Genomic DNA, 23,363 nt, shown 5'->3' with positions numbered 1-23,363 from the left:
AGCCACGCCTCCACACACTGAAAACCCACTATACCCAAAAGCGATCGTGTGATGAAAACGTGTCACAGCAATTTAAATGAAGGCAGACAATTCGCGACGAGTGCGCACAACATATGCAAACAGTTCCAGTCCGAGTCCAGTCCAGCCGTGAAACCATGGTGATATAACTCAACCTAGCCCTGGCCCGATCGCGGGCTTAAGATTAGGCCAGCCCCCACATGAAGGCCCCGCATCCCGTGCAGACAAAGACAATATGGCCGCTGGGGAGAAGATGGAGAAGTAGAGTCACAAAATGGCCGCCGATCGGCTATTGAGGTCCCCTTGTGCACCATATAAAATCCAGACCTGGCCTGTAAAGTACACGAGTTCCACATAAAAGCAGCCGTAGGCCACCGTGAACGATTCCTCGAGGACGTCAGGTGTCGCTCAGCTGGATACTCTTGCGGGCGCGGTGGGGCAGGCAACAACAAGGCAGGCAGCGATGAACGGGGAAACAAAGTATTCGCAATTGAGCAGGAGAGCGATTGATCCTGGATGCCGGGAAAGCCAGTTGCAGACACCAGCGTAGCACGGTTATACACAGTCATTGCGGCCCCGCAAGAGGACAGAAGCACCGGCCGACCCATGTCTTGTTGATAACAAACGGGGCGCTCACGACCCGCAGCCGACAGTATGGAGTCGAACCGCTCACTCAGTGTTTGCAAGCCAGCACACAATTGCAGACGAAAGTCCCGCAGGGCAGCCAGAACGGAGCCGCATGTCAGCGGAAGCTGCGCCCCCACATCGGCAGCAATCCGGGACGGCACTATGGAGCTAGAGTCTGGTAGAGGGAGGGCGAGGCGGGTAGCGGGCGAGACCGGAGCATCCCCCCCCAGCAGCAGGCAGGCAATCAACGCCATGTTTTACCGCTGAACGGTGCAGTGGCCAGGGGGGGGTCGTTACAAGGAGGCAATTCCCATCAGGTCTGCGCCGCAACAGGTGAAAGCCAACAGTCGCTTCCCCTCCCTCGGGCTCTCTGTGCCGCCAACTAGGCGATAGAAGAAGGGGGTCTGCAGCCTCCCACAGCGCGGTCCACAGAGCGGGCCAGAAGACCCGCCACACCGGGGCCTACCCTATAGCTCCAGCCCGTCAGGCGCAGGGTGCAGGAGGTGTCCGGGCTTCTCTCCCCCGGCTCATCTGGCGACAGTCCGTGGTGTGAGGCGGGGTCGGGACCGCGGGGCTCAGGTTTGCGCCAGCGGGTCCGGTGACTGCGGAGCTTCCAGGGGGCCGGCCAAGGCCACAATAGAGCAGGGGTCCAGTGCGAAGAACCAAGGCACCAAGAACTCCGGCATCCGGGCGGGCTAAGACTCCGGGAAAGCGGCGGCGCGGTCAGCGCGTCGTCGCACACGGTGCACCTCGAAAATCGGCGAGGATAGGAATCAGGATGATAGTCCGAGGCCAAGGGCCGACGGAGCCGGGCGCTCAAGCGTCTGCTCCGGTCGCCATCTTGGCTCCTCCCCTTTGTGCTAAGTTTTAACAATATTTATTTTATGTAATCATACCTTGCCCATTTTAGTATCAAGTGATATTTTTACCGGAATATATTCAATGATATAACATTGACCAAGTAAAATCAATTTAAAACATTGTACAACAATTCAATATTACGATGTCGGTGAGTGGACAGTGTATTATTACACTGTTTGATCTACCAAAGGGCAGCTCAGCAGGACAATAATTCAAAATAGAGATTTGCCTGACCGTCTCCAGTTAGCTTCAGACTCTTTTGCTTAGTTTGCACATCTCTATTTTATTTTAAGCTGCAGAATCATTTCTGCAGTAATAAAAAAGATGAGACATTGATGTATAATAAAGAAACTTGTATCAGTGACGAAGGTTTGCTGAATGCATAAAAATGTAATGGGAAAGTACTGAGCCCTTTCAAATCTCTACAAATCTGTGTTCTACGCCATTTATTTCCGTATTGTAAGAAAGGTAGCCTGAGAGATAGAAGAACATGCTCACAGTCAGTTATGAGAGACTGGAGAAGAAGAATTACTTCACAACAGTATGACAGCAGCAACACAGGTGTAGTAAGCAGCTGGCTGCTGAGCAGTAAGAGAAAAGGAGAAAAATGCATGCTGCTATGCTACAGAAATAAATCAAACCACAAAATGGCAATCTAAGAAACGAGCTGAGAATAATGATCGACTTGTCTCCACAATATAGCCAAGTGAAACCTAGGTTTCTTGCTTTGTGTAGGTGCATCTGGATTAAAGTTTTTGTTATTTACAAGCCATGCGAGAAAATGTACTTGTCTACAAGGCTGTGCACATGAAATTAAGCATAGTCTCAGCCAAGATGGCTGCTCGTCCTGAAGCTCTGAAGAGCAGCTGGCACAGCACTCCTCTAATCGATTCTCAGGAGGTGTCCTTATGATGGCTACATTACGGTACCCATGCGAGGCTCACCTCTAGTACAAACGTACCGAACTGCACCACGGAACTCTGCACAAATCCGCAGTTGGGCGTGCTGTGCGGGTCATGATCCACACAGGCCCTTGGTCAGATGCGGCACCGTGAGGACAAAGCAGATTGGTGCTGTCCTTTGGTTTTTGTTACCATTGCAACCGGGGTTATACACTTCAGCCTCAGCGCCTGCCCTAAAGTAATGGGGATCTACGCCATACCCATATGCTGTGATCGGAAGGACCGGTCTTGAGGGATCTGAGGGAGAATCAATAGATTTTGTACCCATATGACTAAATGCATGGGTCATTAGATACTGGGGAGAAAGCACATATGAGTGTGACTTTATTTTTCTCATGACTGGCGAACATCTTTTTCCCCACCTGAGATCACAGGGACTGGACTGGCTGTATTATTGACTGTTTCATGGAACGGTCATTGAGTATGATTACCCAGGCCAGGTGTACTGCCTCAGATTCAGATCTGCAATGCTCTACCGGGGTGGAATCCTTATACTGGTGGGAGATTTTGACTCTGCATGCTGGACATTGGAAGTGAATATAGAACTCATGTGTATAGCCTAACGATCCACAGCGGGCATACTACCCTGTATTCTTCGTTTTGAGGGTAGATTTCATATACCACAACTTTATTCTGCTGCATTCCACAGTATGTTGAGATGAGAAGGGTACTTTTAATAATGACATCCACTAGCACAGAATACCAGTTGTTATTCAATGAGGTTTTCTGTGGAGCAAAATCATTAAGCAAACAGGACCCCACTGCACTCTCTGACCCAAATATAGAAGCTGAATTAAATGAGCTGGTGGCTATCAGTCAGTTAAGTTTGATGCTACAGTTGTGGATCTGATTGAAATAGCCTTAACCAGATAGTGGATTTACTGCATGGTGCTAATGATAAATCTGTTTCCCCGTTCAAGTCACCTTCTGATACCCAAGAAGATCCAGTCAGAGCATTATCTCCTCCCTGAGGCGATCCCTGGAGAGGTGCAAGTATTTGCTGGCTCTTGCCAGCTGAATATGTTTGTCTCCCATGTACACAAGGGAGTGATACTCTGTTTAATTAGTAGGTTGCTGTTGAATTTGGTAACTGTTCAACTTGTTTATTTTGCTAACCGCCTCACAGGCCAGAAGTATAAATGTATGTGCCATTGAAATGCAATGTAGTGCTTGCCTTTAGTAACATCATAATGTGGCATCGCTCCTATAGATCCTAGTTCACCTGAGGTTCCGTAGGACATGTAGCACTGGCACGAAGTGGTTCACTAATTAAGCAGTGTTTTGGTGGTGTCTCCTTCTATATCCCTTTACGCATTATACCCAGTATTCTTCACTATTTGCACATTTTATATTTGCTCAATCTTTTGATCAATTTTTACATCCTTTATCTGAACTCTTTGGTTACAGCTAGTCCCCTCAACAAAGTTTCTAGACGTTTCTGATCCTATTTTTGGGTAGCCATCATTGTTTGTTATAACCATCTCTACCCACCCTGCTCCTTCTTCAATGCGAACCTTGCTTTGTAATCAGCCCCGCGGACGACTTCTAGACTGCACCAGAGAAACATTTATAGACTAAGGATTTACGGCCCGGTTGGGGGTTTCTCCCACCTGGAATTTCTGTACCTATCTAAATCATGTTGTTCCTCCTCTTTTCTTACCCTTCCCTCCTTGCCTCTCTCAGTTGCTTGTACTTATTTTTCATTTTCGTCCTTATTTATATTTTGTGTGTCAGCCTCCACTCACCGCTCCTTTTCTCCCACCCCTGGTTTCAGTCTGAGGAATAAGAACATGCAATCTGTTCCGCATCTCATATACCATACTTTTGTCAGATCCATTTTGCTGCAAAGTACAGCCCTAGGGCATTTGTCTTGGTTAGTACTTCTTCTCTTTTTTCCGCCCTTTCTTCTTCCTAGTAATAAATTGTCTTAGCTGTCCGCATTGCTACTCAGAATTTTCTGGATCTCAGCTTTTTAGCATAAGTGACACAGCTGAAAAAGCCCCTAAATTTAATCTCCCTCTATGTAAATTGTCTCTTTCTTCATATGGCAGGAAAAAGTCCTGCCCCATCGCACACGAAACATACAGACATTGCATTATTACAGAAAACACACCTGTCTGCAGACATTAAAACTCTGGTGTTATTGGGTGGACTTTGTACAGAAAACTTGCAGGGTGCACAGTCAAAGCCACAGAGCTGCTTAAGGAAATGTGGAGTCTCATGTTCATTAACTGTTCTCTGCCCCACAACCTGGACAGACATGGAAGGCCAATATGTCTTTGTCATGCCGAAAATGATGACCATCACAGTTATTATAGGCTCAATATAAGCTCCCAGTGTAGGCCAGTGGGCCTTTTGCTCATCTTTCAAGACTCTTCTGGAATTTGGTGATACTAAAACTATAATAGGCTGTGATTGAAATGTTGTCCTAAATCTCTTATATGATAAGATCAACCTCATAGATAGGGCTGGTGGGGCAGTTAGTAACAATGTAATGGTAGATTATAAACTGATAATCTGACACAACCAACTCTCCAGGATTGTACTTTAATGTCATGTGTACATGGATTTAATGTCTTTAACTGACTACTTGCTTGTACAGGGCCTTGTGCTGTCGGATGTATGCAGCTGCAACATCCTTGATTGTGGGCTAACAAATCCTAATCCGATCTACCATTTATTGGCATTTCATTTACTAAATGCACATATATTGCAGCAGTCTAAGATAGCAATGGAGCATAGACGAAAAAAAAACCCATTAAGGGCGCAAACACAAATACATCACTTATAATGCAAAATCACTTACCTCTCCACAGATCATGTGGGCAGTGAGGAAGGTAACATGGAGATGCCAATTAATGCATGATTCTACATTAGCTAAAATAATGGTGTCAGAGCACCAGGAAAAATGAAAACAGGAATTAAGAGACTTGAAATAGCTCTATAACCAGGCACAGACTCCCAATCCCAATAAGAGTGGATGTGGGTAACACAGCCTTGAACACTTTGTTTGCTGAACGGAGAGAGGAGAGAAGGCTGGGTATCTGCTGGCAGCATTGCTAAACTAGAGGGAATCGCATTGTGCAATGTTGGTGATTAGGAAGGCAGGTGGCTTTTCTGAGATGCACCCTGTGGCGAGCACAGAAAGGTCTGCTGAATGCTTCTATGACTTGGAGCAACTTAACATTACCAAAATGGAGGATGTATTCTTGCAACAATTGGTGCTCCCCTCCTTTTCTTCAGAGGGTAGAGCCATATTTCAAGATAGTAAATAATTGTGTTTTTTTTTTTATAAACAAATTTTTTCATTTTACAAAAGGGATGCACCAGCCATATCACACTATAATTCAACGATCGAGAATGACAGTCACGAGGAGGAGCCAAGATGGCGATCGAGATGGCAGCGTAGGCTCCCGGCTCTGTGAATCTCCGCATCCCGCACAGATATCCTGCATGAGATCCTCAGCCTGCGCTACATGCCCGTGTTGGTGATTGAGAGCGGCAACCGATCGTGTGATCCTGAAGCTTCTAGCGGCGGTACCGCCCGAGAAATGCTTGTTTGAAGTTTGCGGCCTGGGCAGCCCTGGGGCCGGGACCTCGAGTGGACAACATGGCCGGGCGGCAGTTCAACAACAGCGGCCATTGGTGACCGAGGGGAGTCGGAATACCGAAGCGGCGCGAATATCGGCCTACATCTCGCTGTGGTTACTCCTATCACCGAGAATAGCGTGACGGGTGCATACCCGGGGTGACGATTCCGGGGGTTATCGGCGATCGCCTGGACCCTCGCCAATGATTTGATCGGTCGCGGCCTGTGGCTCGTCCCGATCTGCACGGGCTGCTCCCGGTCTTCGCAGACGCTGGCCCAGGGGGAGAACGACTGTCACCTGTGACCACACACTGGATACACATCTCGCCTGCCTCCGGACCCTTGTTTGCAGCGACATGGAACTTGATGTGCTTGTGACTGAGACCCGGTCCCCATCTGGGGTGGCCCTGCCCTGCGGCCATCTTGATGGGATGGACTCTACCATCCTGTACGCTGGGTCGCAGCAAGATTGGGAGTGTGTGGCGCAGAGGAGCGTGGCGGAGCGAGTGCGAGGGGCCGTGCTGGGGTACGGTGACCTCCTCGATGCTCTCGGAGCCCTTCATTCCACCCTGGTTCATGGCGCTTGGGTATTGGGGAGGAAGCTTGATGGTATTGTGTTGGCGTCGGAACAATTGCGGTCTTCCTGTCCCCAGGTACATAAGGCACTGTCTCACCTTTCACAGGAGGAAAGTGCCGTGACCGCCTCTGTGAATAAGGGACGGATGGAAACTTTGGACACTGTGGCAGCGTGTGGTCGGCTGGCTGTGGGGTCGGTCTGTTCTGGAGATTTTGGACTTGAGCGGAGGGTGGTGACTTTGTCCCATGCGTGGCATCCGGCGACCCAGGCAATCTTCACGCAACGGTCGCCTGCTCTGGCTGATTCCTCCTTCCTGGACCTCGTGTGTGGCGCAGGCCTTGGGGCAGTTCTGGGAAAGGTGATCTCCCATGATGATGACTGTGTTGGTGTTCCGAAACGTCCTCCCCACATGTGTGTGTCCCTTCCTGGTCAACTCTGGACGCTCATCTTCCTTGTAATCTCGGACATGATAATGGATCGCTGGGTATGCACTGGTGGTTTCGCAAAGAGTGGCCAAGGATAAGGCTGATCCTTTAGAGGTTGTCATTTCATAGGCGGGCGGGCTTGGGGGTTGTGTGCTTTCACGATGTAACTAATAGTGTAGTCGGTGAATACTGCTCCCCATTTCCCTCAGACATGGCCGAACTTTTGCTGTTTAATGTTCGCTGGGGAGGAAGATATTGTGCGGGAGGGAGAAGCCGGGGGCCTGGTTGAAGGCCCTCCTCCAGTTTATTATTACTCTCTCCCCTTTTCTGTTAGGGGGGATTTCCTCTCTTTTCCCTTTTTCTCTGTTTCTTCTATATTTCGGGTCTGGTTCTGGGGCGACAGGCACGCTGCGGGGGGGGGGCCGTAGTCATCTGCAGAGGTGCAGGGTGGGGGGTTGGGGGAGGGGCTTCTATAGTCCTTTATCGTGTTTCTATGGCCTTCTTTTTCTTCTCTTATTCTTCTTTGTCTTTCTTTTCTGGGGTCAGTGCGGTAGGTTTCCTTCGTGGCCAATCATTGTTTTTCATTTGTGCCTCATTTCCGTGGGGTTTTCTGGGTCCTAGGGCAGGAGACTGCAGGCGCAAACGGCTCGTGATATCCCTCCACATCCTGAACTTCCTGTTTCAGCGTCATTGATTTGATAGATTGCTATTTATTGTTTGACGTTCACTATTCTGCCTGCCAATTTTCGCTGTTGAGAACTTGATTGCCACCTGATCCTTCTCTCCTTTATTGTAAAATGAAAACCTTTTATATCCTGGTTTCCCTCTTGGGCTGTTCAGTGGATAAGAGAATACTGGCATTGAGAATCGACTTCCCGAGGTGCTGCATGTGATTATAATCTGCTCGCTGTTACCTTCACTGTTCGGCGGCCGGCCCCGAGGGTTGTAGGCCCATACTTGTCTTTATTTGCAATGTCAATAAAGGTTTTTCAAAAAAAAAAAAAAAAAAAAAAAAGAGATTGACAGTCACAGAACCCCCCCCCCCCCCCCCCCCCCCCCCCCCGGTATACAGATAATGATGAGACAAAGAAACGATGGAACCAACCAAACCCCCCATGGTTAGATCCCCCCCCCCCCCCAACCACTTCCCCCAAATTCTACGGTATCTCTTGGGGCATCCACGTGCTGCGTACATAACTTTCTCTTGTTTGCCACACCAGTCCACCCCACTCCGCCAACGTCCCACAGTGGGGGGGATCAGGACACTTCCACAAGGCAGCAATGTCTCTCTTAGCAACCACCGTGGCCGTATTAAAGAACAGTATGTCATTTCGTGACCCATCCAATCCGTCCGTGATGCCCAGGATCGTGTGCTTAGGGTCATGCGGGACCCCCCCCACCCCAGAACCTCCGAAAGATCAACCTCGATGCCCTCCCAAAATCCCGCTAGGAGGGGACAGACAGGCCCACACCATGTGCAGGAAGTCTGCGGGATCATGGCCACGCCTGGTACAGGCTGAGGACGGACTAAGACCCACGCAGTGAAGACGTACAGGGGTGAGATATGTGGCGTGTAGATAGTAGAGTTGCACCAAGCGCAGCCGAGCGGAGGTGGTGACCATTCTAGGGGCCATAAGGGCATCCCGCCAGTCCTCTTCCTCTAAGGGGCCTACCCAGACCTCCCATTGCGCCCGCAGTCTGTCCAAGGAAGTTGGGGTGTTATTAGTGTGCGATAAATACGGAAAATGGCTCCCCTCCCCAGGTCCCCGAACATAATCTGTGCTTCAGGTGCGCTATGGAGGGCATGCCGCAGCTGGAGGTAACAAAATAATTGTGAGGGATGCAGCGAGTACCGGGCCAGGAGACCCTCAAAGGAACGCATGTAATCTCCCCCCCCCCCAAACATCCCCCAGCTGTGAAATGCCTATGCGGTCCCAGGCCTCGAAGCCCCGAAGCCCGGACACCTCCCTGAGCCAGGTCCGGCGCCACAAGGGCGTACAGCGGGTCAGTGTGTGTTTGGTGTGCCGCAGTGCGGCTTGCCAGGCCAACAGCACCGAACGTGTCACCTCCGGAAGACTGGATGGAATTGAGGTCCCGTAGAGGAAGGAGTGTAGTCTGTCAAGGCCCAGTTCCCCCCGCTCAAGCCTGTAAGCCGAGTCGGAAAGAAGTAGAGGTAGAGGTGAGTCATCCCCAAACCCCTGTCAAACGAATGGATCCTGCAGGTCCTGAGCGCCAATCTGGACCTACTTTTCCCCCATAGGCACTTGGTGATGAAGCCATCCAGCGTACGAAACCAGGCCCTGGGAAAACACATAGGGATATTCTGAAGCATGTAAAGGAAGCGGGGGAGCACCATCATTTTGAAGAGAGCCACCCTCCCCATGGTGTTGAGGGGCAATGACTGCCACCGCTGGAGATCCGCCTTGGCTCGCTTTACCAGAGGAGTGACATTGAGGGCCCAGCTGAGTTAGGGTAGTAGGGTCACCCAAATCCACAGGTATTTAAATGATTGACTGCGCAGAGGTATGTTGGACTGCCAGTCAAAGCATTCCCGAGAGATGTGCAAGGGGACCAGAACCGACTTATTGGGATTCAAACGAAGGCCGGAGGCCTGTTCGAAGGATCGCAAGATACGAAGACAATGGGAACCCGACTGGGCAGGATCTGCCAAGTAGATGAGAACGTCATCCGCGTAAAGGGTGATTTTGTCTGGCTCGACTCTGGGCCATTCCCATCTCCGCATCCGGTCACAGAACCGCATCAAGGACGCCAGAGGCTCCACCACTAAAGCAAAAAGCAGGGGGGAAAGGGGGCAACCCTGCCTCGTTCCCCTGTGGACCGTGAAGGGCTCCGACAGGACCCCGTTGACTAGGACACGAGCCCGCTGGAGGGCGTACAGGACCTTGACCATGGCCCGAAAGCGGGGACTAAGTCCCATCTTGAAGGAAGCCCCAATCCACAGAGTCGAAGGCCTTCTCGAAGTCCACCAGGAGTAGCGCGAGGTAAGTGAGCAGGTGGCGGTGGGCCAAGGCGGAATGCAGTCTACAGAGACAATGTCGGGTGCCACGGGAAGGCATAAACCCACATTGGTCGGGGTGGACCAACGTGGACAGATGGGGCCTGAGTCGTTCGTCAAGGAGGGTGGCGAACAGTTTGACCTCAGTATTGATGAGGGAGATGGGGCGGTATCCGCGCACTGCGACGAAGGGTGCTGGGACTTCGGGATGACCACAACGGTGGCGATATCCGTTTCTTGGGGAAAGGAACCCTTCTCCACGGCCTCATGGAACAACGATTCTAAATGAGGGATGAGAACATCTCGATAGTGGGCGTATTATTCCTGGGGGAGGCCGTCAGGGCCCGGAGTTTTGCCAGAAGAGACGAGAGCGATAGCATCTTCAATTTCTTCACGGGAAATGGGACGGTCCAGGGCGGTTTGGACAGTGGCGTCAAGCCGCGGGAGGCGGCCGCCCTCATCATCCATCAGGTCCGCAAGGGAGAGGGTTGGGGCCCGGGCCTCGTAGAGCCTGAGGTAGTAGGCAGCAAAGGCCTGCGCCATCTCCAATGGGGCACGGCACGGCGACCCCTCCGGCGTCACTATCTCAGGGATTATACGATTCGCTCTGGGATACGTTGCCAGACGGTGAACGAGTATGCCGTTCTTGTCGCCCTATCCATATACTCTGACCACGGAAGAGCGCCAAAGGAGTCTAGCCACATCCAGCGACCGCTGTTTAATCTCCACCTGAAGCCGGGCCAGAAGTCTCATGTCGGAGTCATCCGAGGATCGGGTCGCAGCTCGTTCGAGGCGCAGGGCCTGTGCCTCCCATGAGGTAATCTGCTCCGGCTGGTCTTGGCGCTGGAGCTTGAGGCGGCCCTTAGCGACCCCCCTAAACGTGGCCTTAACCGCCTCCCACAGGGTACCCGGAGAGGACACTGAGCCCTCGTTGGAGAGAAAGTACTGCTTGAGCTCCACCCCCACCGCCTTCCTAAAGTCTTTGTCATGAAGAAACCAGGCATTCAACCTCCATGTTTGTCGGGCAGAGGCGGGAGGGGGCCCCGCACGAATCGGCACCGGCGCGTGGTCGGAGATACCTCGCGGAAGAAGCGAGACATCCTGAATCAGAAGACAATCCGTCGACGGAACGAAGATAGCGTCAATGCGTGCCTGTGTATGGTGGGCCGCCGAGGTGTGTGTAAATTGTCTAACGTGTGGATGCCACAGTCGCCAGGCGTCGCACAGACCTAGAGAGGCGGACCATGACCGCAGCTGCTTGGCCTGCGCGATTCTACTTGGGGATGGGTGGCCTGTCGTGTCGAGGTCCGGTGACGAGACCGCATTGAAGTCGCCCCCGAGGAATGTAGGGCTGGGGGGCAATGATACCAAGAGCTCAACAGATTTAGCCAGAGTCGTTGTCAGCATCGAGGGGGGGGGGAATAAAGGGACACCAGGTTAAGCGGGTTGCCATTTATTGTGCCACTAACTGCCACAAGAGTGCCCTGAGCGTCAAGGGTCGTGTGAACGGTCACCAGAGGAAGGGAGCGTCTTACTAGGATTGCCACCCCCCGGGAACCCCTAGTAAACCCCGAGTGCCACACTCGGTCATATCCGTAATGCGCCAGAAAGGGACAGCGATTAGCCAACAAGTGGGTTTCCTGCAGGAAGATGATGTCCACCCCTATGCGCTGCGCGTACTTAAGGACAGCCATGCGTTTAAGGCGGTCCAGGAGCCCATTAACGTTCCAAGACATGATACGCAGGGGGGCATTTACTAATGGCGTATCGAACATGGTACGTGAATTGCCAATGGAGCTACAGGCCAGAAGGGGGAGATCCGGTCTATCTGTTGCGTCAGGTGGAAGGCAAGGTGCTGCATGAGTGCTAATGAATACAAACTAAGAAACGTACTGCAACACAGAACTAAGAGAAACTCGGGACAACGATCCAGCCCCCCTACCCCCACCCCACATCCCCCCCCCCCCCCCCCCCTTCCCTACACTTCAGGAACAGAAGCATCTGTCGCCCAACAACAAACCTAAGAGTGAACACCCAAACTAAAACGCTTGGTAAGCAGAAAGCTTGGAGGACCCCTCCTCATTTCAGGATGTGCTTGAGCGAACGATCAGAAGGAAAAGAAAATCAGATTAAACTAAGTATGTCCTCCGGCTGCGGAGCCAGGCCCGGAAGGCAGAGACGAGTTCAAACAGGGTCTTTCAGAAGCATTGGGCTGCAGGAGAGGTCTGTGTCCGGTGGGACCTGCAAGGATGGACAGGGCGAAGTGGCCCCAGGAGCCAAGTGGTCAGATGACCCAGAGCGCATCCCAGATGGTGGAGCGTCGGAGAGCAACGTCGGTGGAAGGGGAGGGTGAGGAGTTTGAACGCGTCCATCTCCGTCCACGGCGCCTGCGGGAGCGGCTTCGCTGCGGCTGAGGAGTGGGAGGCAGGGGGCGGGCCGAATCACCCCCGGCCCCCTCCTGTTGCGGGGCTCAATCATCAGTGTGCCGCGGGCGTTCCTCCATCGCCCAGGTCCAGGCTTCTGCCGGATTTTCGAAGAACAAGGTCTTATTGTCGAACACCACGCACAGGCGCGTCAGGAAGAGAAGACAATATTGGATATTGAGTGCCCTCAGCTTGTGTTTCACATCATCAAAAGAGCGACGCTGACCCTGAACCTCGCGGGAATAATCCGGGAAGATCATGATGATGCGGTTTTCGTACAGGAGTTTTTCCCGTTTGCGGGCTTCCGACAGGATGGCGTCCCGGTCTTTGAAGTTCAGGACCCGCATTATGATAGGACGGGGGGCCCCACCCGGGGGAGGCCTCGGGCCAGGGAGCGATGGGCCCGCTCAATCACAAACCAGGGAGAGAGCGAAACTTTGGGAACCCACGATCTGAGTCATTTCTCGAGGAAGTCCACCGTACGGCCCTGCTCTGCCCCCTCCGGGAACCCCACCAGGGGAAGGTTGTTACGCCGGGACCTGTTCTCCGCATCTTCTGCCCGGCGGTGCAGCTCCTGAGCTTGGGATTGAAGACGAGTAACCTGCCCCTTGAGTTGCTGGACATCATCTTTAACGGTGGAGATACGAGATTGTTTCCTTGATCCGGGCGTTGGCGTTACGGAGGTCCTGCCGGATAAGTGTCATGTCCACACTCACCTCAGAGATCTTCCCCTCCACCGAAGTTTGCGAAGCATGGATAGCTTGCAGGATGGTTGACAACTCAGTTGAGGGTGGCGGCTCCTGCTCCGCCGCCCCCCCAGAAGCACCCGCCTCCAAGGTGGTGAAGCGGTCCATTTTGGTTTGGGTGGCGGGGGCCTTAGAGGACCTATCCATCCTGCCCATGATATCACCCCTGAGAGCCCAAGCACCCTGGCCCCTTGCAAATAAGTCCTACAGTGGGCAAACCCCGCACCTCCGTGGGCGGCCCAAAGACGAGCAGGTAAAACAGTCAGTGCCAAAGCACCGTGCAGTCCAAATCTCCACCGCGAGGTCGCTTCGGGGAAGGCCCTCACTGCTCAGTGTTGTAATTATGGACCACCGAGCCTGCCCAGACAGCCGGACAGGCCCCGCCCGGGGCAAGCAGCTGAAGGTCCCAACAGGAGGGCCGTAAGCAAAAGGTGTCTCTCGGGATGGCTGAAGGGTGAGAAAGCAGTCAGGATGCAGCAATAGGCTAAGGAGGCCTCGGACGTCAAAGGATCCACCCCAAGCACCCCGCCGCTTGATTCCACGGCCGAATTGGGGTCGCAGGACCACCCGGGCCCACGGGCTTGAGATCGGGGTCTTGTCCACTCGAAGACCAGCCGTGAACCATCTGAGCGGGAGAGATCAAGCCAGGCAACGCAGGGGAACCACACAGGGCCGCCCCCCCTCCAATAGTGGCTGCCTGAGCGCGCGGGGGGCTCCAATTCCACCGTCCCGGACCCCACCGCCGCCAGGACCCAGCCGCTGCAGCCCGGGACTCACCCCAGTTCACCAGGCACCAACAGAGCCTCACCAAGCTCCAACGCTGATCGCTGTTGCTCCCGCCGCCCAATACGGCAGCCGCTCCCCCAGGCAGGTCCCAAATAGAAGCAGGCGCGGGTAGGCCCGAGGACTCCAGACATCACCCCCGCTCGTCACCAAGAGCAGAGCCCACCACCTCCTTCCGGCGAGCCAGGCACTGGAGATCGCAAACACTCCAGCAGGGGCTGCCCACACCTCGAGTCCGCACAGCTCCTGCCGCCCGATATGGTGGCCGCCTCCACGAACACCCCACAGACGTGTTAAAGGGTAGGAAAGCTTCAGGCGCCTCCCCGGCGCCGCACACCGCGGCAGAGCTCCGGGCCCACAAGAATCTCAGCAATGCGCCCGGGAGGCGGTGCAGGTCAGCCTCCCCTCCCGGGACCGCCAGCATCACAGGTAGAGCAGCCGCCACGCGGCAACAGCCGCATCGTCAACAGTAAGGGAGTTGGACTGCCGGGACACTTAGGGAGACAGGGTGCTGCCCACATCGCGGGCCCGCACAGCTCCCGCCGCCCGATATGGCGGCTGCATCCACGAACACCCCACAGACGGTGTCAAAGGGCAGGAAAGCTACAATCGCCTTGGAGCCGTCGGTCTCCGAGGCCTTAAGCAGACAGGCCACTCCCCGGCAGTCAGGAGCTGGTTGCCGTCAGTCCCCAGCCCCCGCCGCCCGAATTGGCGGCCGATTTCGCGGTCACTCTGCCGGGGCACAGGGAACGGTGACTGGTATTGCCGGGAATGCAGTCAGAAGGCAGCTCCGCGCCAGGTTCGTCTTTCCCGGCACCGGTGGACAAAATACAGCCTCCGTGGCCGCCCGTGCCGGAGCACAGCAGGCGATGCGGAGAAAAGGACACGGGCGGCGCCTCAGATCCGGCATCACAGCTCTGGACACTCCGACCCCTCGGGGGCCCCTCCGCTCCTCCAAGCACCCGGCCAGGAGACCAGGTGGCGAAGTTCGTAGCCCGCAGGCAAGGCAGCTCAGGACGCAGAGGCCGCCATGTTGGGAGCAAGGTCCGGCCGGCCGTTTAGACGCGGCGTGGCGGTGGACCACAGGATGATTTGCCAGCCAGGGACTCAGCTAGCGGTGGGGCGTTGGCACGGCGGCAGGTATCGGGCCGGATGGCCAACTAGATGGGCGGATGGTGGAGGGGTCCGGGAGCACTCTCAGGGTGCGTCCACCATCTTGGCTCGCCAAGCCACGCCCACCCAAGATAGAAAATATTGAGAAGGAAAGTGCGGATGTGATCTCTTCCTTGCCCTGTTGTCATTCTCACAGGCAAGATGGGTTCCTGGGAGACTATTAAAAGATCTGTTGTTGGTTCTACTTGTTTACAAAATATACAAGGAAGCTGAAATGTCTGGCTCATTGCCTATATACAGTACAGTAATGATATTGTGGCTCTCGAAGGCTGAGAAATACCCTCTCAACTGTTGCATTTCACTTATAAATATAGATTTGAAAGTCCTTGCAAAAATACAGACCACATGATTGAAAAAAATTACTTCCTTCTTTAATACATGAATCACAGGTGGGAGTTGTTATACGGTGTACATCCAGGTACTATATGTATACTCTGGTGCATGTATAGTGACTCAGTAAGGGTCAGCAGGACAAAGCATTGATCCACTTGTTGGATGTGGAGAAGGATTTTGACTGAGTTGAGTGAAGGATAATTTTTCTGCACCTTTGAGATTTCAAGCCAGAGTCAAGACTATGTACGATAGCTATATTGTGATGTGACTGTGCATGTTAACCGTGGGGGACATTCATTGTACTTGGTTCAGATTCACCATGGAATTCAACAGAGTTGCTTTCCGTCTCCACTACTGTTTCTGTAGGCCATAGAGCATCTGTCAAAGGCAATTCAGACATTGCTGGTATAGAGACCTCAGGTGGCTCTATTATGGCCCAGCAAAAGTAGTGTGTTGGCTGGCCTATTTGCGTAAATAAAAACTAATACTGGCAATAATTATTTTGTATCTTGTTAGTATTGAATGAGATTCATCTAATTGAAAACGTGATATCATTGTCAAACTGTCTACCCTACATATCTATGCCTGTTCTTCTATTTATGCGCTATAGGGGTATCACCCACTCCTTGGGGATGACATTCACATCCTAAAAGTTAGCTATTTTAATATATCGCAGTCCCCACCATTTCATCCCTCTTTTTCTCTGTATTAGAAACTCATGACAAGGTTATTCTTGAAACTAAGATGAAATCGTTGTATTTCAAAGTTTTACACTTGTGGTATTGATCACCATGATGCTTGAATAGGGTCGGTCTATTGCCCACTGACATGCTGGGGATACACCGAATCACATATCACATATTTTATGGCTCTGTGTAAGCTTCAACAATATCGGCGAGATGCGTGGTCAGAATTGTCTCAAATACACTTTTTGCACCTTTCGCTATCCATTCACCTAGCTTTAATTCATGATGATACAGGTTTAAATGTAAACTTCCACAGAGGGCTGACAACTTTGCTGGCTGCTGCCAAAATGTGTATTCTCAGACACTGGAGACATGTCACTTTGCACACAAAAGATGAAAGCTTACCAAGATAGAATATAATGAGCACACCGCCTATACGGTGAACAATTAGTTGTGGAGGGCTTTGTAGGTGCGGGCAGGAGCTTGAACTGGCATCTCTTCTGGACCGGGAGCCAGTGGAGGTCTTTCAGGTGCTGGGTGATGTGTGTCCAGGTTGAGGAATGGTCTGACTGCTGCGTTCTGGATAGTCTGGAGTTTTTGCTTGAGGTGCCTGGCATAGAGTGTGCTGCCATAGTCGAGCTGGCTGGTGATGAGGGCCTGTGTCATAGTTTTTCTTGTGTTGCTGGGTAGCCATCTGAAGATTTTGCTGAGCGTGCGGAACATGTGGAAGCAGGCTGAAGGGACGGCGGTGACCTGATGTTTCATGGAGAGTTCGCTGTCCAGTATAATGCCAAGGTTGCAGCCGTGGTCTTTCGACGTGGGGGTAGGTCCGAGCTCCGCTGGCTACCATGAGTCGTTCCAAAGGACGGTGTGTCTGCCGAAGATCATAGCTCCCATTTTGTCTGTGTTGAGTTTCAGGCAGTTGTCTTTCATCCATGTAGCAACATTCTTTATGTAGTTGTGGAAGTTGGTCTTCCTCAAGGTGGGGTTCGCTGAGAGTGAAAGGACGAGCTGAGTGCCGTTGGCATAGGAGATGATGTTGATGTCATGCGATCTGACGAGGTCTGCAAGTGGTGTCTTGTCGATGTTGAAGAGGGTAGTGCTGAGGGATGAGCCTTGAGGTACCCTACAGAGGGTGTGCTTGGGTTGCGAACTGAAGGGAAGGATGCGTATTCTCTGGGTGCGTCCCGTGAGGAAGGATGCCATCTACTTTAACGCATAGTCTTTGATTCCAATCTGGCATAGTCAATCAGTGAGTGTGTCGTGGGAGACGGTTTTGAAAGCTACAGAGAGATCTAGGAGGATGAGGGAAGCTGATTCTCTTCTGTCAAGTAGGGCTCAAATGTCATCTGTTGCTGCAGTCAGGGCTGTCTCAGTGCTGTGGTTGGCTCTGAAATACGATAGGGATAGATCCAGCAGTTTGTTTCTTTCCAGAGGGTCAGTGAGTTTGAGGTTGATGGCCTTCTCCAGGACTTATGGGGAGAAGGAGGGAGATGGGACCGTAGTTCTGGAACTCTCTGGGGCCTGTTGAAGGTTTCTTGAGGAGGGATCTGTATTATGTTTCTCCCTTTTTTACTCCTGTATATTTCCCTTTATCTCTGCCCTAGTTGCCTCTATATCTTTGTGTCAAATCAATATGAGAACCAGATGATCCCCAGGCTGTAAACTGAATGATGTTATGTGTAGGACAAATGAGTATATAATACCTGGCTATCTTATGGAAACTAATCTTATCCAAGAGGCATTGCTTTAATGTGTTGTCTACCCTTGAATACTTGAACTATGCTATTAATATAGACCGTTCTTTCAGTTAGCTCTATTTGCACCATAATTAAATATCATCTGCTGACACTCTATATATTTCTACTCAATAATGTACTAGTGTGTTGTAACCTGTATTGTATTTATCTGGTTACTTTCTGCCTAGCTGCTCAGCCAGTGTAAATGTGATGCATGGAATGTTGATGTGAGAGTCTTGAATGGAATGCTTGTGTGCCTGGATGCTTGGGTGTGTCAGTTGGAGTATGGGCTGAGCAGCAGGCAGACTGCTCCTGGTGGGGCTGTATCTCTACTGCTTATCTACATGTAACTGGTCTCAATAAATCTACTTGAAACTACATCCTGGCTACGGACTTCATCACTATATAGTGCATATCTGAAATGTTATGCTATTTATGCTTTGTATGTGCTGGTTGTGACAATGTGAACTACTGCTACACCCCTTTCTTGTTCCATGTGCCCACTCTGTTTCCCTTTCGTCTCCCATTCCCTGTATCCCTCCCCGTTCCAGAAACCCCCACCACGCTCTTTTTATTACTTGATTGGAATGTTTGATATGATACTCTGTGCTACAATTGTACTTTTACTTTTTTTCTGGTAAAAACTGCTGTTAAAAGAAGGGTGTGCACACAATACAGAAGGAAGCTAGTATTTGCTAGAACATAGCTGATTTAGATGAATGGGTGCCACCTACGAAGTCTGAAGAGCAGCTTTCAACCAATGTTTTGTAGAGGATGATGGATGTAAATCATGTCCATTAATCTGAAAATCACTGAATGTCGTTCCCAGTTCCTTCAGCTTTTTCAGAGACCTTGGTATTACTACACTGACTTTATTCATGGTTCTAGGAAATATGATAAGGCAACTTTTCTAATCTGTGGGATCATCTTCCTAGGTCAGTATTTTTAACAACTGATTATCCAAAGAGAATGCTTTTATTAGGCAGGTAAATACATAATATGGGTATACCAGCTCCCAGAGCCACATAGGTAATTTCTTTACACAGCTTAAAGAAGAGACGTACAATGTTTTGAAAGCTGGCAAAGAAAACAATGTATCACGTTAATAAAAGTATCATCTGTGCGAAATAACTTTTTTCTGGAAACCAAACTTTTGGCTGAATGAGGCAGCATTCCCTCTACTTTACTTTTCTAAAAATACACTTTATGAAACTTCAACTGATTATACAGCTAATTCGCAATACTTTACTAATTTCCAAAATTACAAAAAGAAATGCAACTCTATCAGATGATTTTGGGGACAGCAATTTCCTTTTATTAGAACAATTATTCAGGGGTTGACATAGCAGATCTTTGTTGTTCTACCGCTGTTTGAAATTAATGTATTCAAAATCTCTTCTTATGCCATTTAGTAATCTGGAACATTGAATATTGCATCTTATCTCTGGTATATATTATTTAACCTATGACGACATTCTATTTTATCCCTTGATTGCCTTTAATTTTCCATATTTGTCTTGAAGCTGTACTCAGCGCTGTTCATGCTTTTCAAAAGCTGTCAAAATGTTTTTTTTTTTTTACAGGATATGATAAATTGTATAGGCGGGTTGAATGTGCTGTTTCCACTACTGGAGCAGATCAGCAGTCTCAATGGACATGCGCCTGAGAAAATGGATGGTGAGCTTGCAGTGGCTGATGTAACGACACCAGTCGAAGGAGACTGGGTTTTGCTTTCCTCGCCAAAGGCTTCAGGTACGATTTAGTTGAGCAACTGGTAGAGAAACAAAATTAACTGGGTTTTAAAGACCTTTAGGAAGTCCCCAGTGTTCAAAACCATAACGGAATGTGACATAGCCCTCTTTTTCAGATGGCATTCAAAAATGTTTTTACAATGATTAAATTGATTGGATGTAATATAGAAACACCCATTGGTTACACTTCATGCAAGGAGACCTCATGAATGTGGGTATCATTTTCCACTGTGATGAAGTTTGACTACAACATCTTCCTGTGCCTGAGCAAGTTTAAAGTAACAATTACTAACAGCCAATCGACACCCATCTGTCCACTAATACTTGTATAGCGAGGTATGTCACATAAGCATATCTGTGACTCACTGTGGTGAACACGGACCAGGTAGTATTCATCTGCTGGTTACATTTTTCCAGTTTATGTTACAGTTGAACTGTTTATACTTTTGTTAGTGTTAAAGATGTGAAGCCCTTTGTTTAAAAATATACAGTCGTCGGACAACACCCAAATGTTTATAGAAAGTTTCACTGCACTTGACTTGGGACACATTGCCACAAGATTTACAATATACTTGGCGAATTCTGCAGTAAAGTTAATCTGGAGTGAGTGAATCTCTCCAAATTCCCATGGAGAGTGAACGTTCATGCTGTGCTCACATTGTACAGAACTGCTTTTAGCTCACACCCCATTCCTGTTCCAAATGAGGAATACTTATAATTGTTTTCTAACAATTACCATTGACAGTTTGCTTACTGTTTCTTCGTTCTGATTTATGTTCTTTCAGTCGGTGTCTCCCTTTGCTCTTTCTCAGGCCTTCTGCCTTCGAATATCTGCTTCAAGTACTTCGCATTCCTATGTCTCCACAGTCATTTAGAGCTCCTGTGTGACCCATTTCTCTCTTGGCGAACTCAGGTCTTTTCTTTATACTTACTCTTTTTACATAATTTCCACATGTTTGAAACTTATCTAAATATATACGCTAATTGATCTAAATATAACACTAATTGGCCTTGTTCTGCCAGTACCTCCAGAGTGGTTATAACATTTGGAGGTATTGGTTTCTCTTGACTGATAATATAGACATTCTTTTGTTTTTCCACTGTCCCTCTTTCCCTTTGGGGCTCTTCAGAGCTGCAGCAGTTATCACAGATGTTTGTTTTTGGAAACATGCTTAGTTTAAAAGACTGCTCACCTGTTTACGATTGTGGTTTGATTTGGACTATCTACCCCTTTGGGGTTTAGGTGGAAAGTTTTACATTGGCACTTAATAAATAGTTATTCTAACATAATTATCCAGCATGTTCAACCCATGTTGTTATGCTTTCTAGGTTGTATTTACTGTGGTGGAATTGTCTGCATATTGAAACAGTATAATGGCCAGGCTGCAACCCCTGGGTGGATACCAATTAGCTGCATGAACATTTTCTTGGAACTCATCTGAAAACAGGTTAAAAACAGTTATGGCTAAGAAGAGTCCCTGTTTTTATTCAGGGTTTTTGAGTCTGTCTAGCTGATCAGTCATTTCTTCTTCCTATATCCCAGTTACAGGAGGGAAATCATTTTGAGCAGGCCTTCTTTCTAGCTGTCCCTTGGAACACAGGAACCAGGGACTTTCTCTTGCAGAATGGCATGGAGTAGAACACTTATTTCAGGGACAGTAAATATTATGTCCAACCAGGAAAAGACTTTATATTTAGGTATTATCCGTTCTTTAGCATGTATCTTGTTGTTCTGCACCTTTAAGTTGTAATATTAGTTTAATCACATGACTGTAGCCAAACACAGAGCCTTCTTTAATTCTTCTCACCCTGAACAGTTCATGTACTTGATCCAGTTATTGGTGTTCGAAGTGCACAAAGCTTTGTACCAGCTGTGTGCAGCAAATGTGATGCTCAGCATTGCTGTGGTAAGGCAGGGGCTGCACATTCTCTTGACCTTGGGCAGTGAAGGGAGAAGTGGCATCCACAGCTTAGGTTACCTGAAGGCAAGCATTGGTGGGTAGAGGCACACAGACCTTCATGTTCTATTGGCCATTTTACAACCATGATGCAGCAGTGTTGAAGCGCAACACTCATGTCTCATGTGACATAGGTGTGTAAGCACACAGGTTCTCATGAGAGCTTTTGCCGATGATGGCATTGGAAATCACAGAGCAGACTGGGCAGGGGAGGAGGTGAAGAAGCAGCAGTCTTTTCCTCAGTTCTGTGGGTATTGTCCTTAACATTCAAAAGGAGACCGCCAAATATTCTGCCTTTGATCTTAACCTTCCTCCATAAAGGTGTTTGCAACTCCTTGAAGTTGAACATGAACACTGGATAAGCCAAAGGGTTGGGTTCTATTATGTACAGTGTCAGTTGGCGTGTAACCAACTGAATTCAAAGATGGCCCTAACGTTTCAGGGGAAGCCAAGTATGCATTTCCCTTTCAAGAGGACCACCATGTGGTAACTAACCACAGGGGAGCTGTCCTCTCTAGCTGATGATGTGCTCTTACTGAACTCTTGCTTCTTGGACAAAACAAGAAATAGGATGTGGGGGGATTGGAGGGTAGGCCATCTCTTTCTGTAAGATGTTCTGGCTATGCACTTGACCTCTCATTATTCAGGTGGTGCTGTTGTAGGCCACAGGCTAACCTGCTTGAATTGGATTGATCAGTGTCCCTTGAGCACAAAATGATAATTTTTTCTCCATTCATTGGATGTGATTTCAAAACCAGAACCATGTACTTGGCTTTACAGTGAATTCTACAGGAAAATGGTACTCAGTGGTGACAGGCATCCAGAAAAAGGCACAAATACCCACATACTTGACCGCTCCAGTACCTGGTACACAACCTGCCCATATCTTAAGAAACCTGCATGCTTCGAAGCTCAGACAGCCTCCTCCTGGAAACTCAGATTTTCTAGAAAAAACAATGTTCAATCAAGATTTGTATGGAACACACCCAGTTCTACTTTGCTCCTAGATTTAAAAAAAGAACTGAACGACCTCTCCTTGCAATATTACTGCCAGCTTCGATGCTCTGTATAACTATTACTTCTGATCCTGCCATATTCTATCCACCTTCTGATGACCGATAACATCTGTGGACTTTTGAAACCTTACCGTGATCTAATGTAAAGACATTTTCTCTTTAATGATACATTATTTTCCAATTCACTGGTATTTACTGTAACTATGCACTTTAAGGTCTAAACATTGCTTTTGTGCTCATGTGAGAAAGTGCCATCTTTCTTGCAGGGTATGCCCCCACTTTTTGCTGAATTGCTGAATGTACTTTGACTGAGTGTGCCCTGGGCTCCTTCCAATCAAGTGCCCAGGGCCTATGTTCCTTCCCTAAAAACTATGCTGAAACCTAAAACCCAATTGGCAAACCCTGGCCACATGTCAGCCCCTGGTAAATGGAACCCTAGGTACCCAGGGCCTTGTGACCAGGGAAGGCCCCTAAGGGCTGCAGCACTTATTGTGCCACCCTTAGAAGCCCTGTACCCTGACACAAACACACTGCCGTTGCAGGCTGAGTGTCTGGGTATAGAATAAAACAGAGAGTCAACATGGCACCCATCCCTGTGTGCCTTGCCTACAACATACACTGCCCTGGCATACATCAGCCACCCCTCTAGCTGGGTGCCCTATGCCAGTGGTGTGGGTACA

At 49.7% G+C, this 23,363-nt stretch overlaps 1 protein-coding gene across 2 annotated transcripts in view; it reads left to right on the top strand.

Annotated features, from left to right (window-relative positions):
• NBEAL1 (neurobeachin like 1) overlaps window positions 1-23,363 on the top strand; it is a 978,461-nt gene that overhangs the window by 426,106 nt on the left and 528,992 nt on the right. For both annotated transcript variants that reach the window (XM_085648956.1, XM_085648955.1), the window contains one exon: window positions 19,542-19,710. In XM_085648956.1, coding sequence (XP_085505082.1) covers window positions 19,542-19,710 — 169 coding nt within the window. The remainder of the gene's footprint in view (window positions 1-19,541; window positions 19,711-23,363) is intronic.

Source organism: Triturus cristatus, chromosome 3_2 (genome assembly GCF_964204655.1).
Source record: "Triturus cristatus chromosome 3_2, aTriCri1.1, whole genome shotgun sequence".
NCBI lineage: Eukaryota > Metazoa > Chordata > Amphibia > Caudata > Salamandridae > Triturus > Triturus cristatus.
This window is presented reverse-complemented; position numbering and strand designations above follow the sequence as displayed.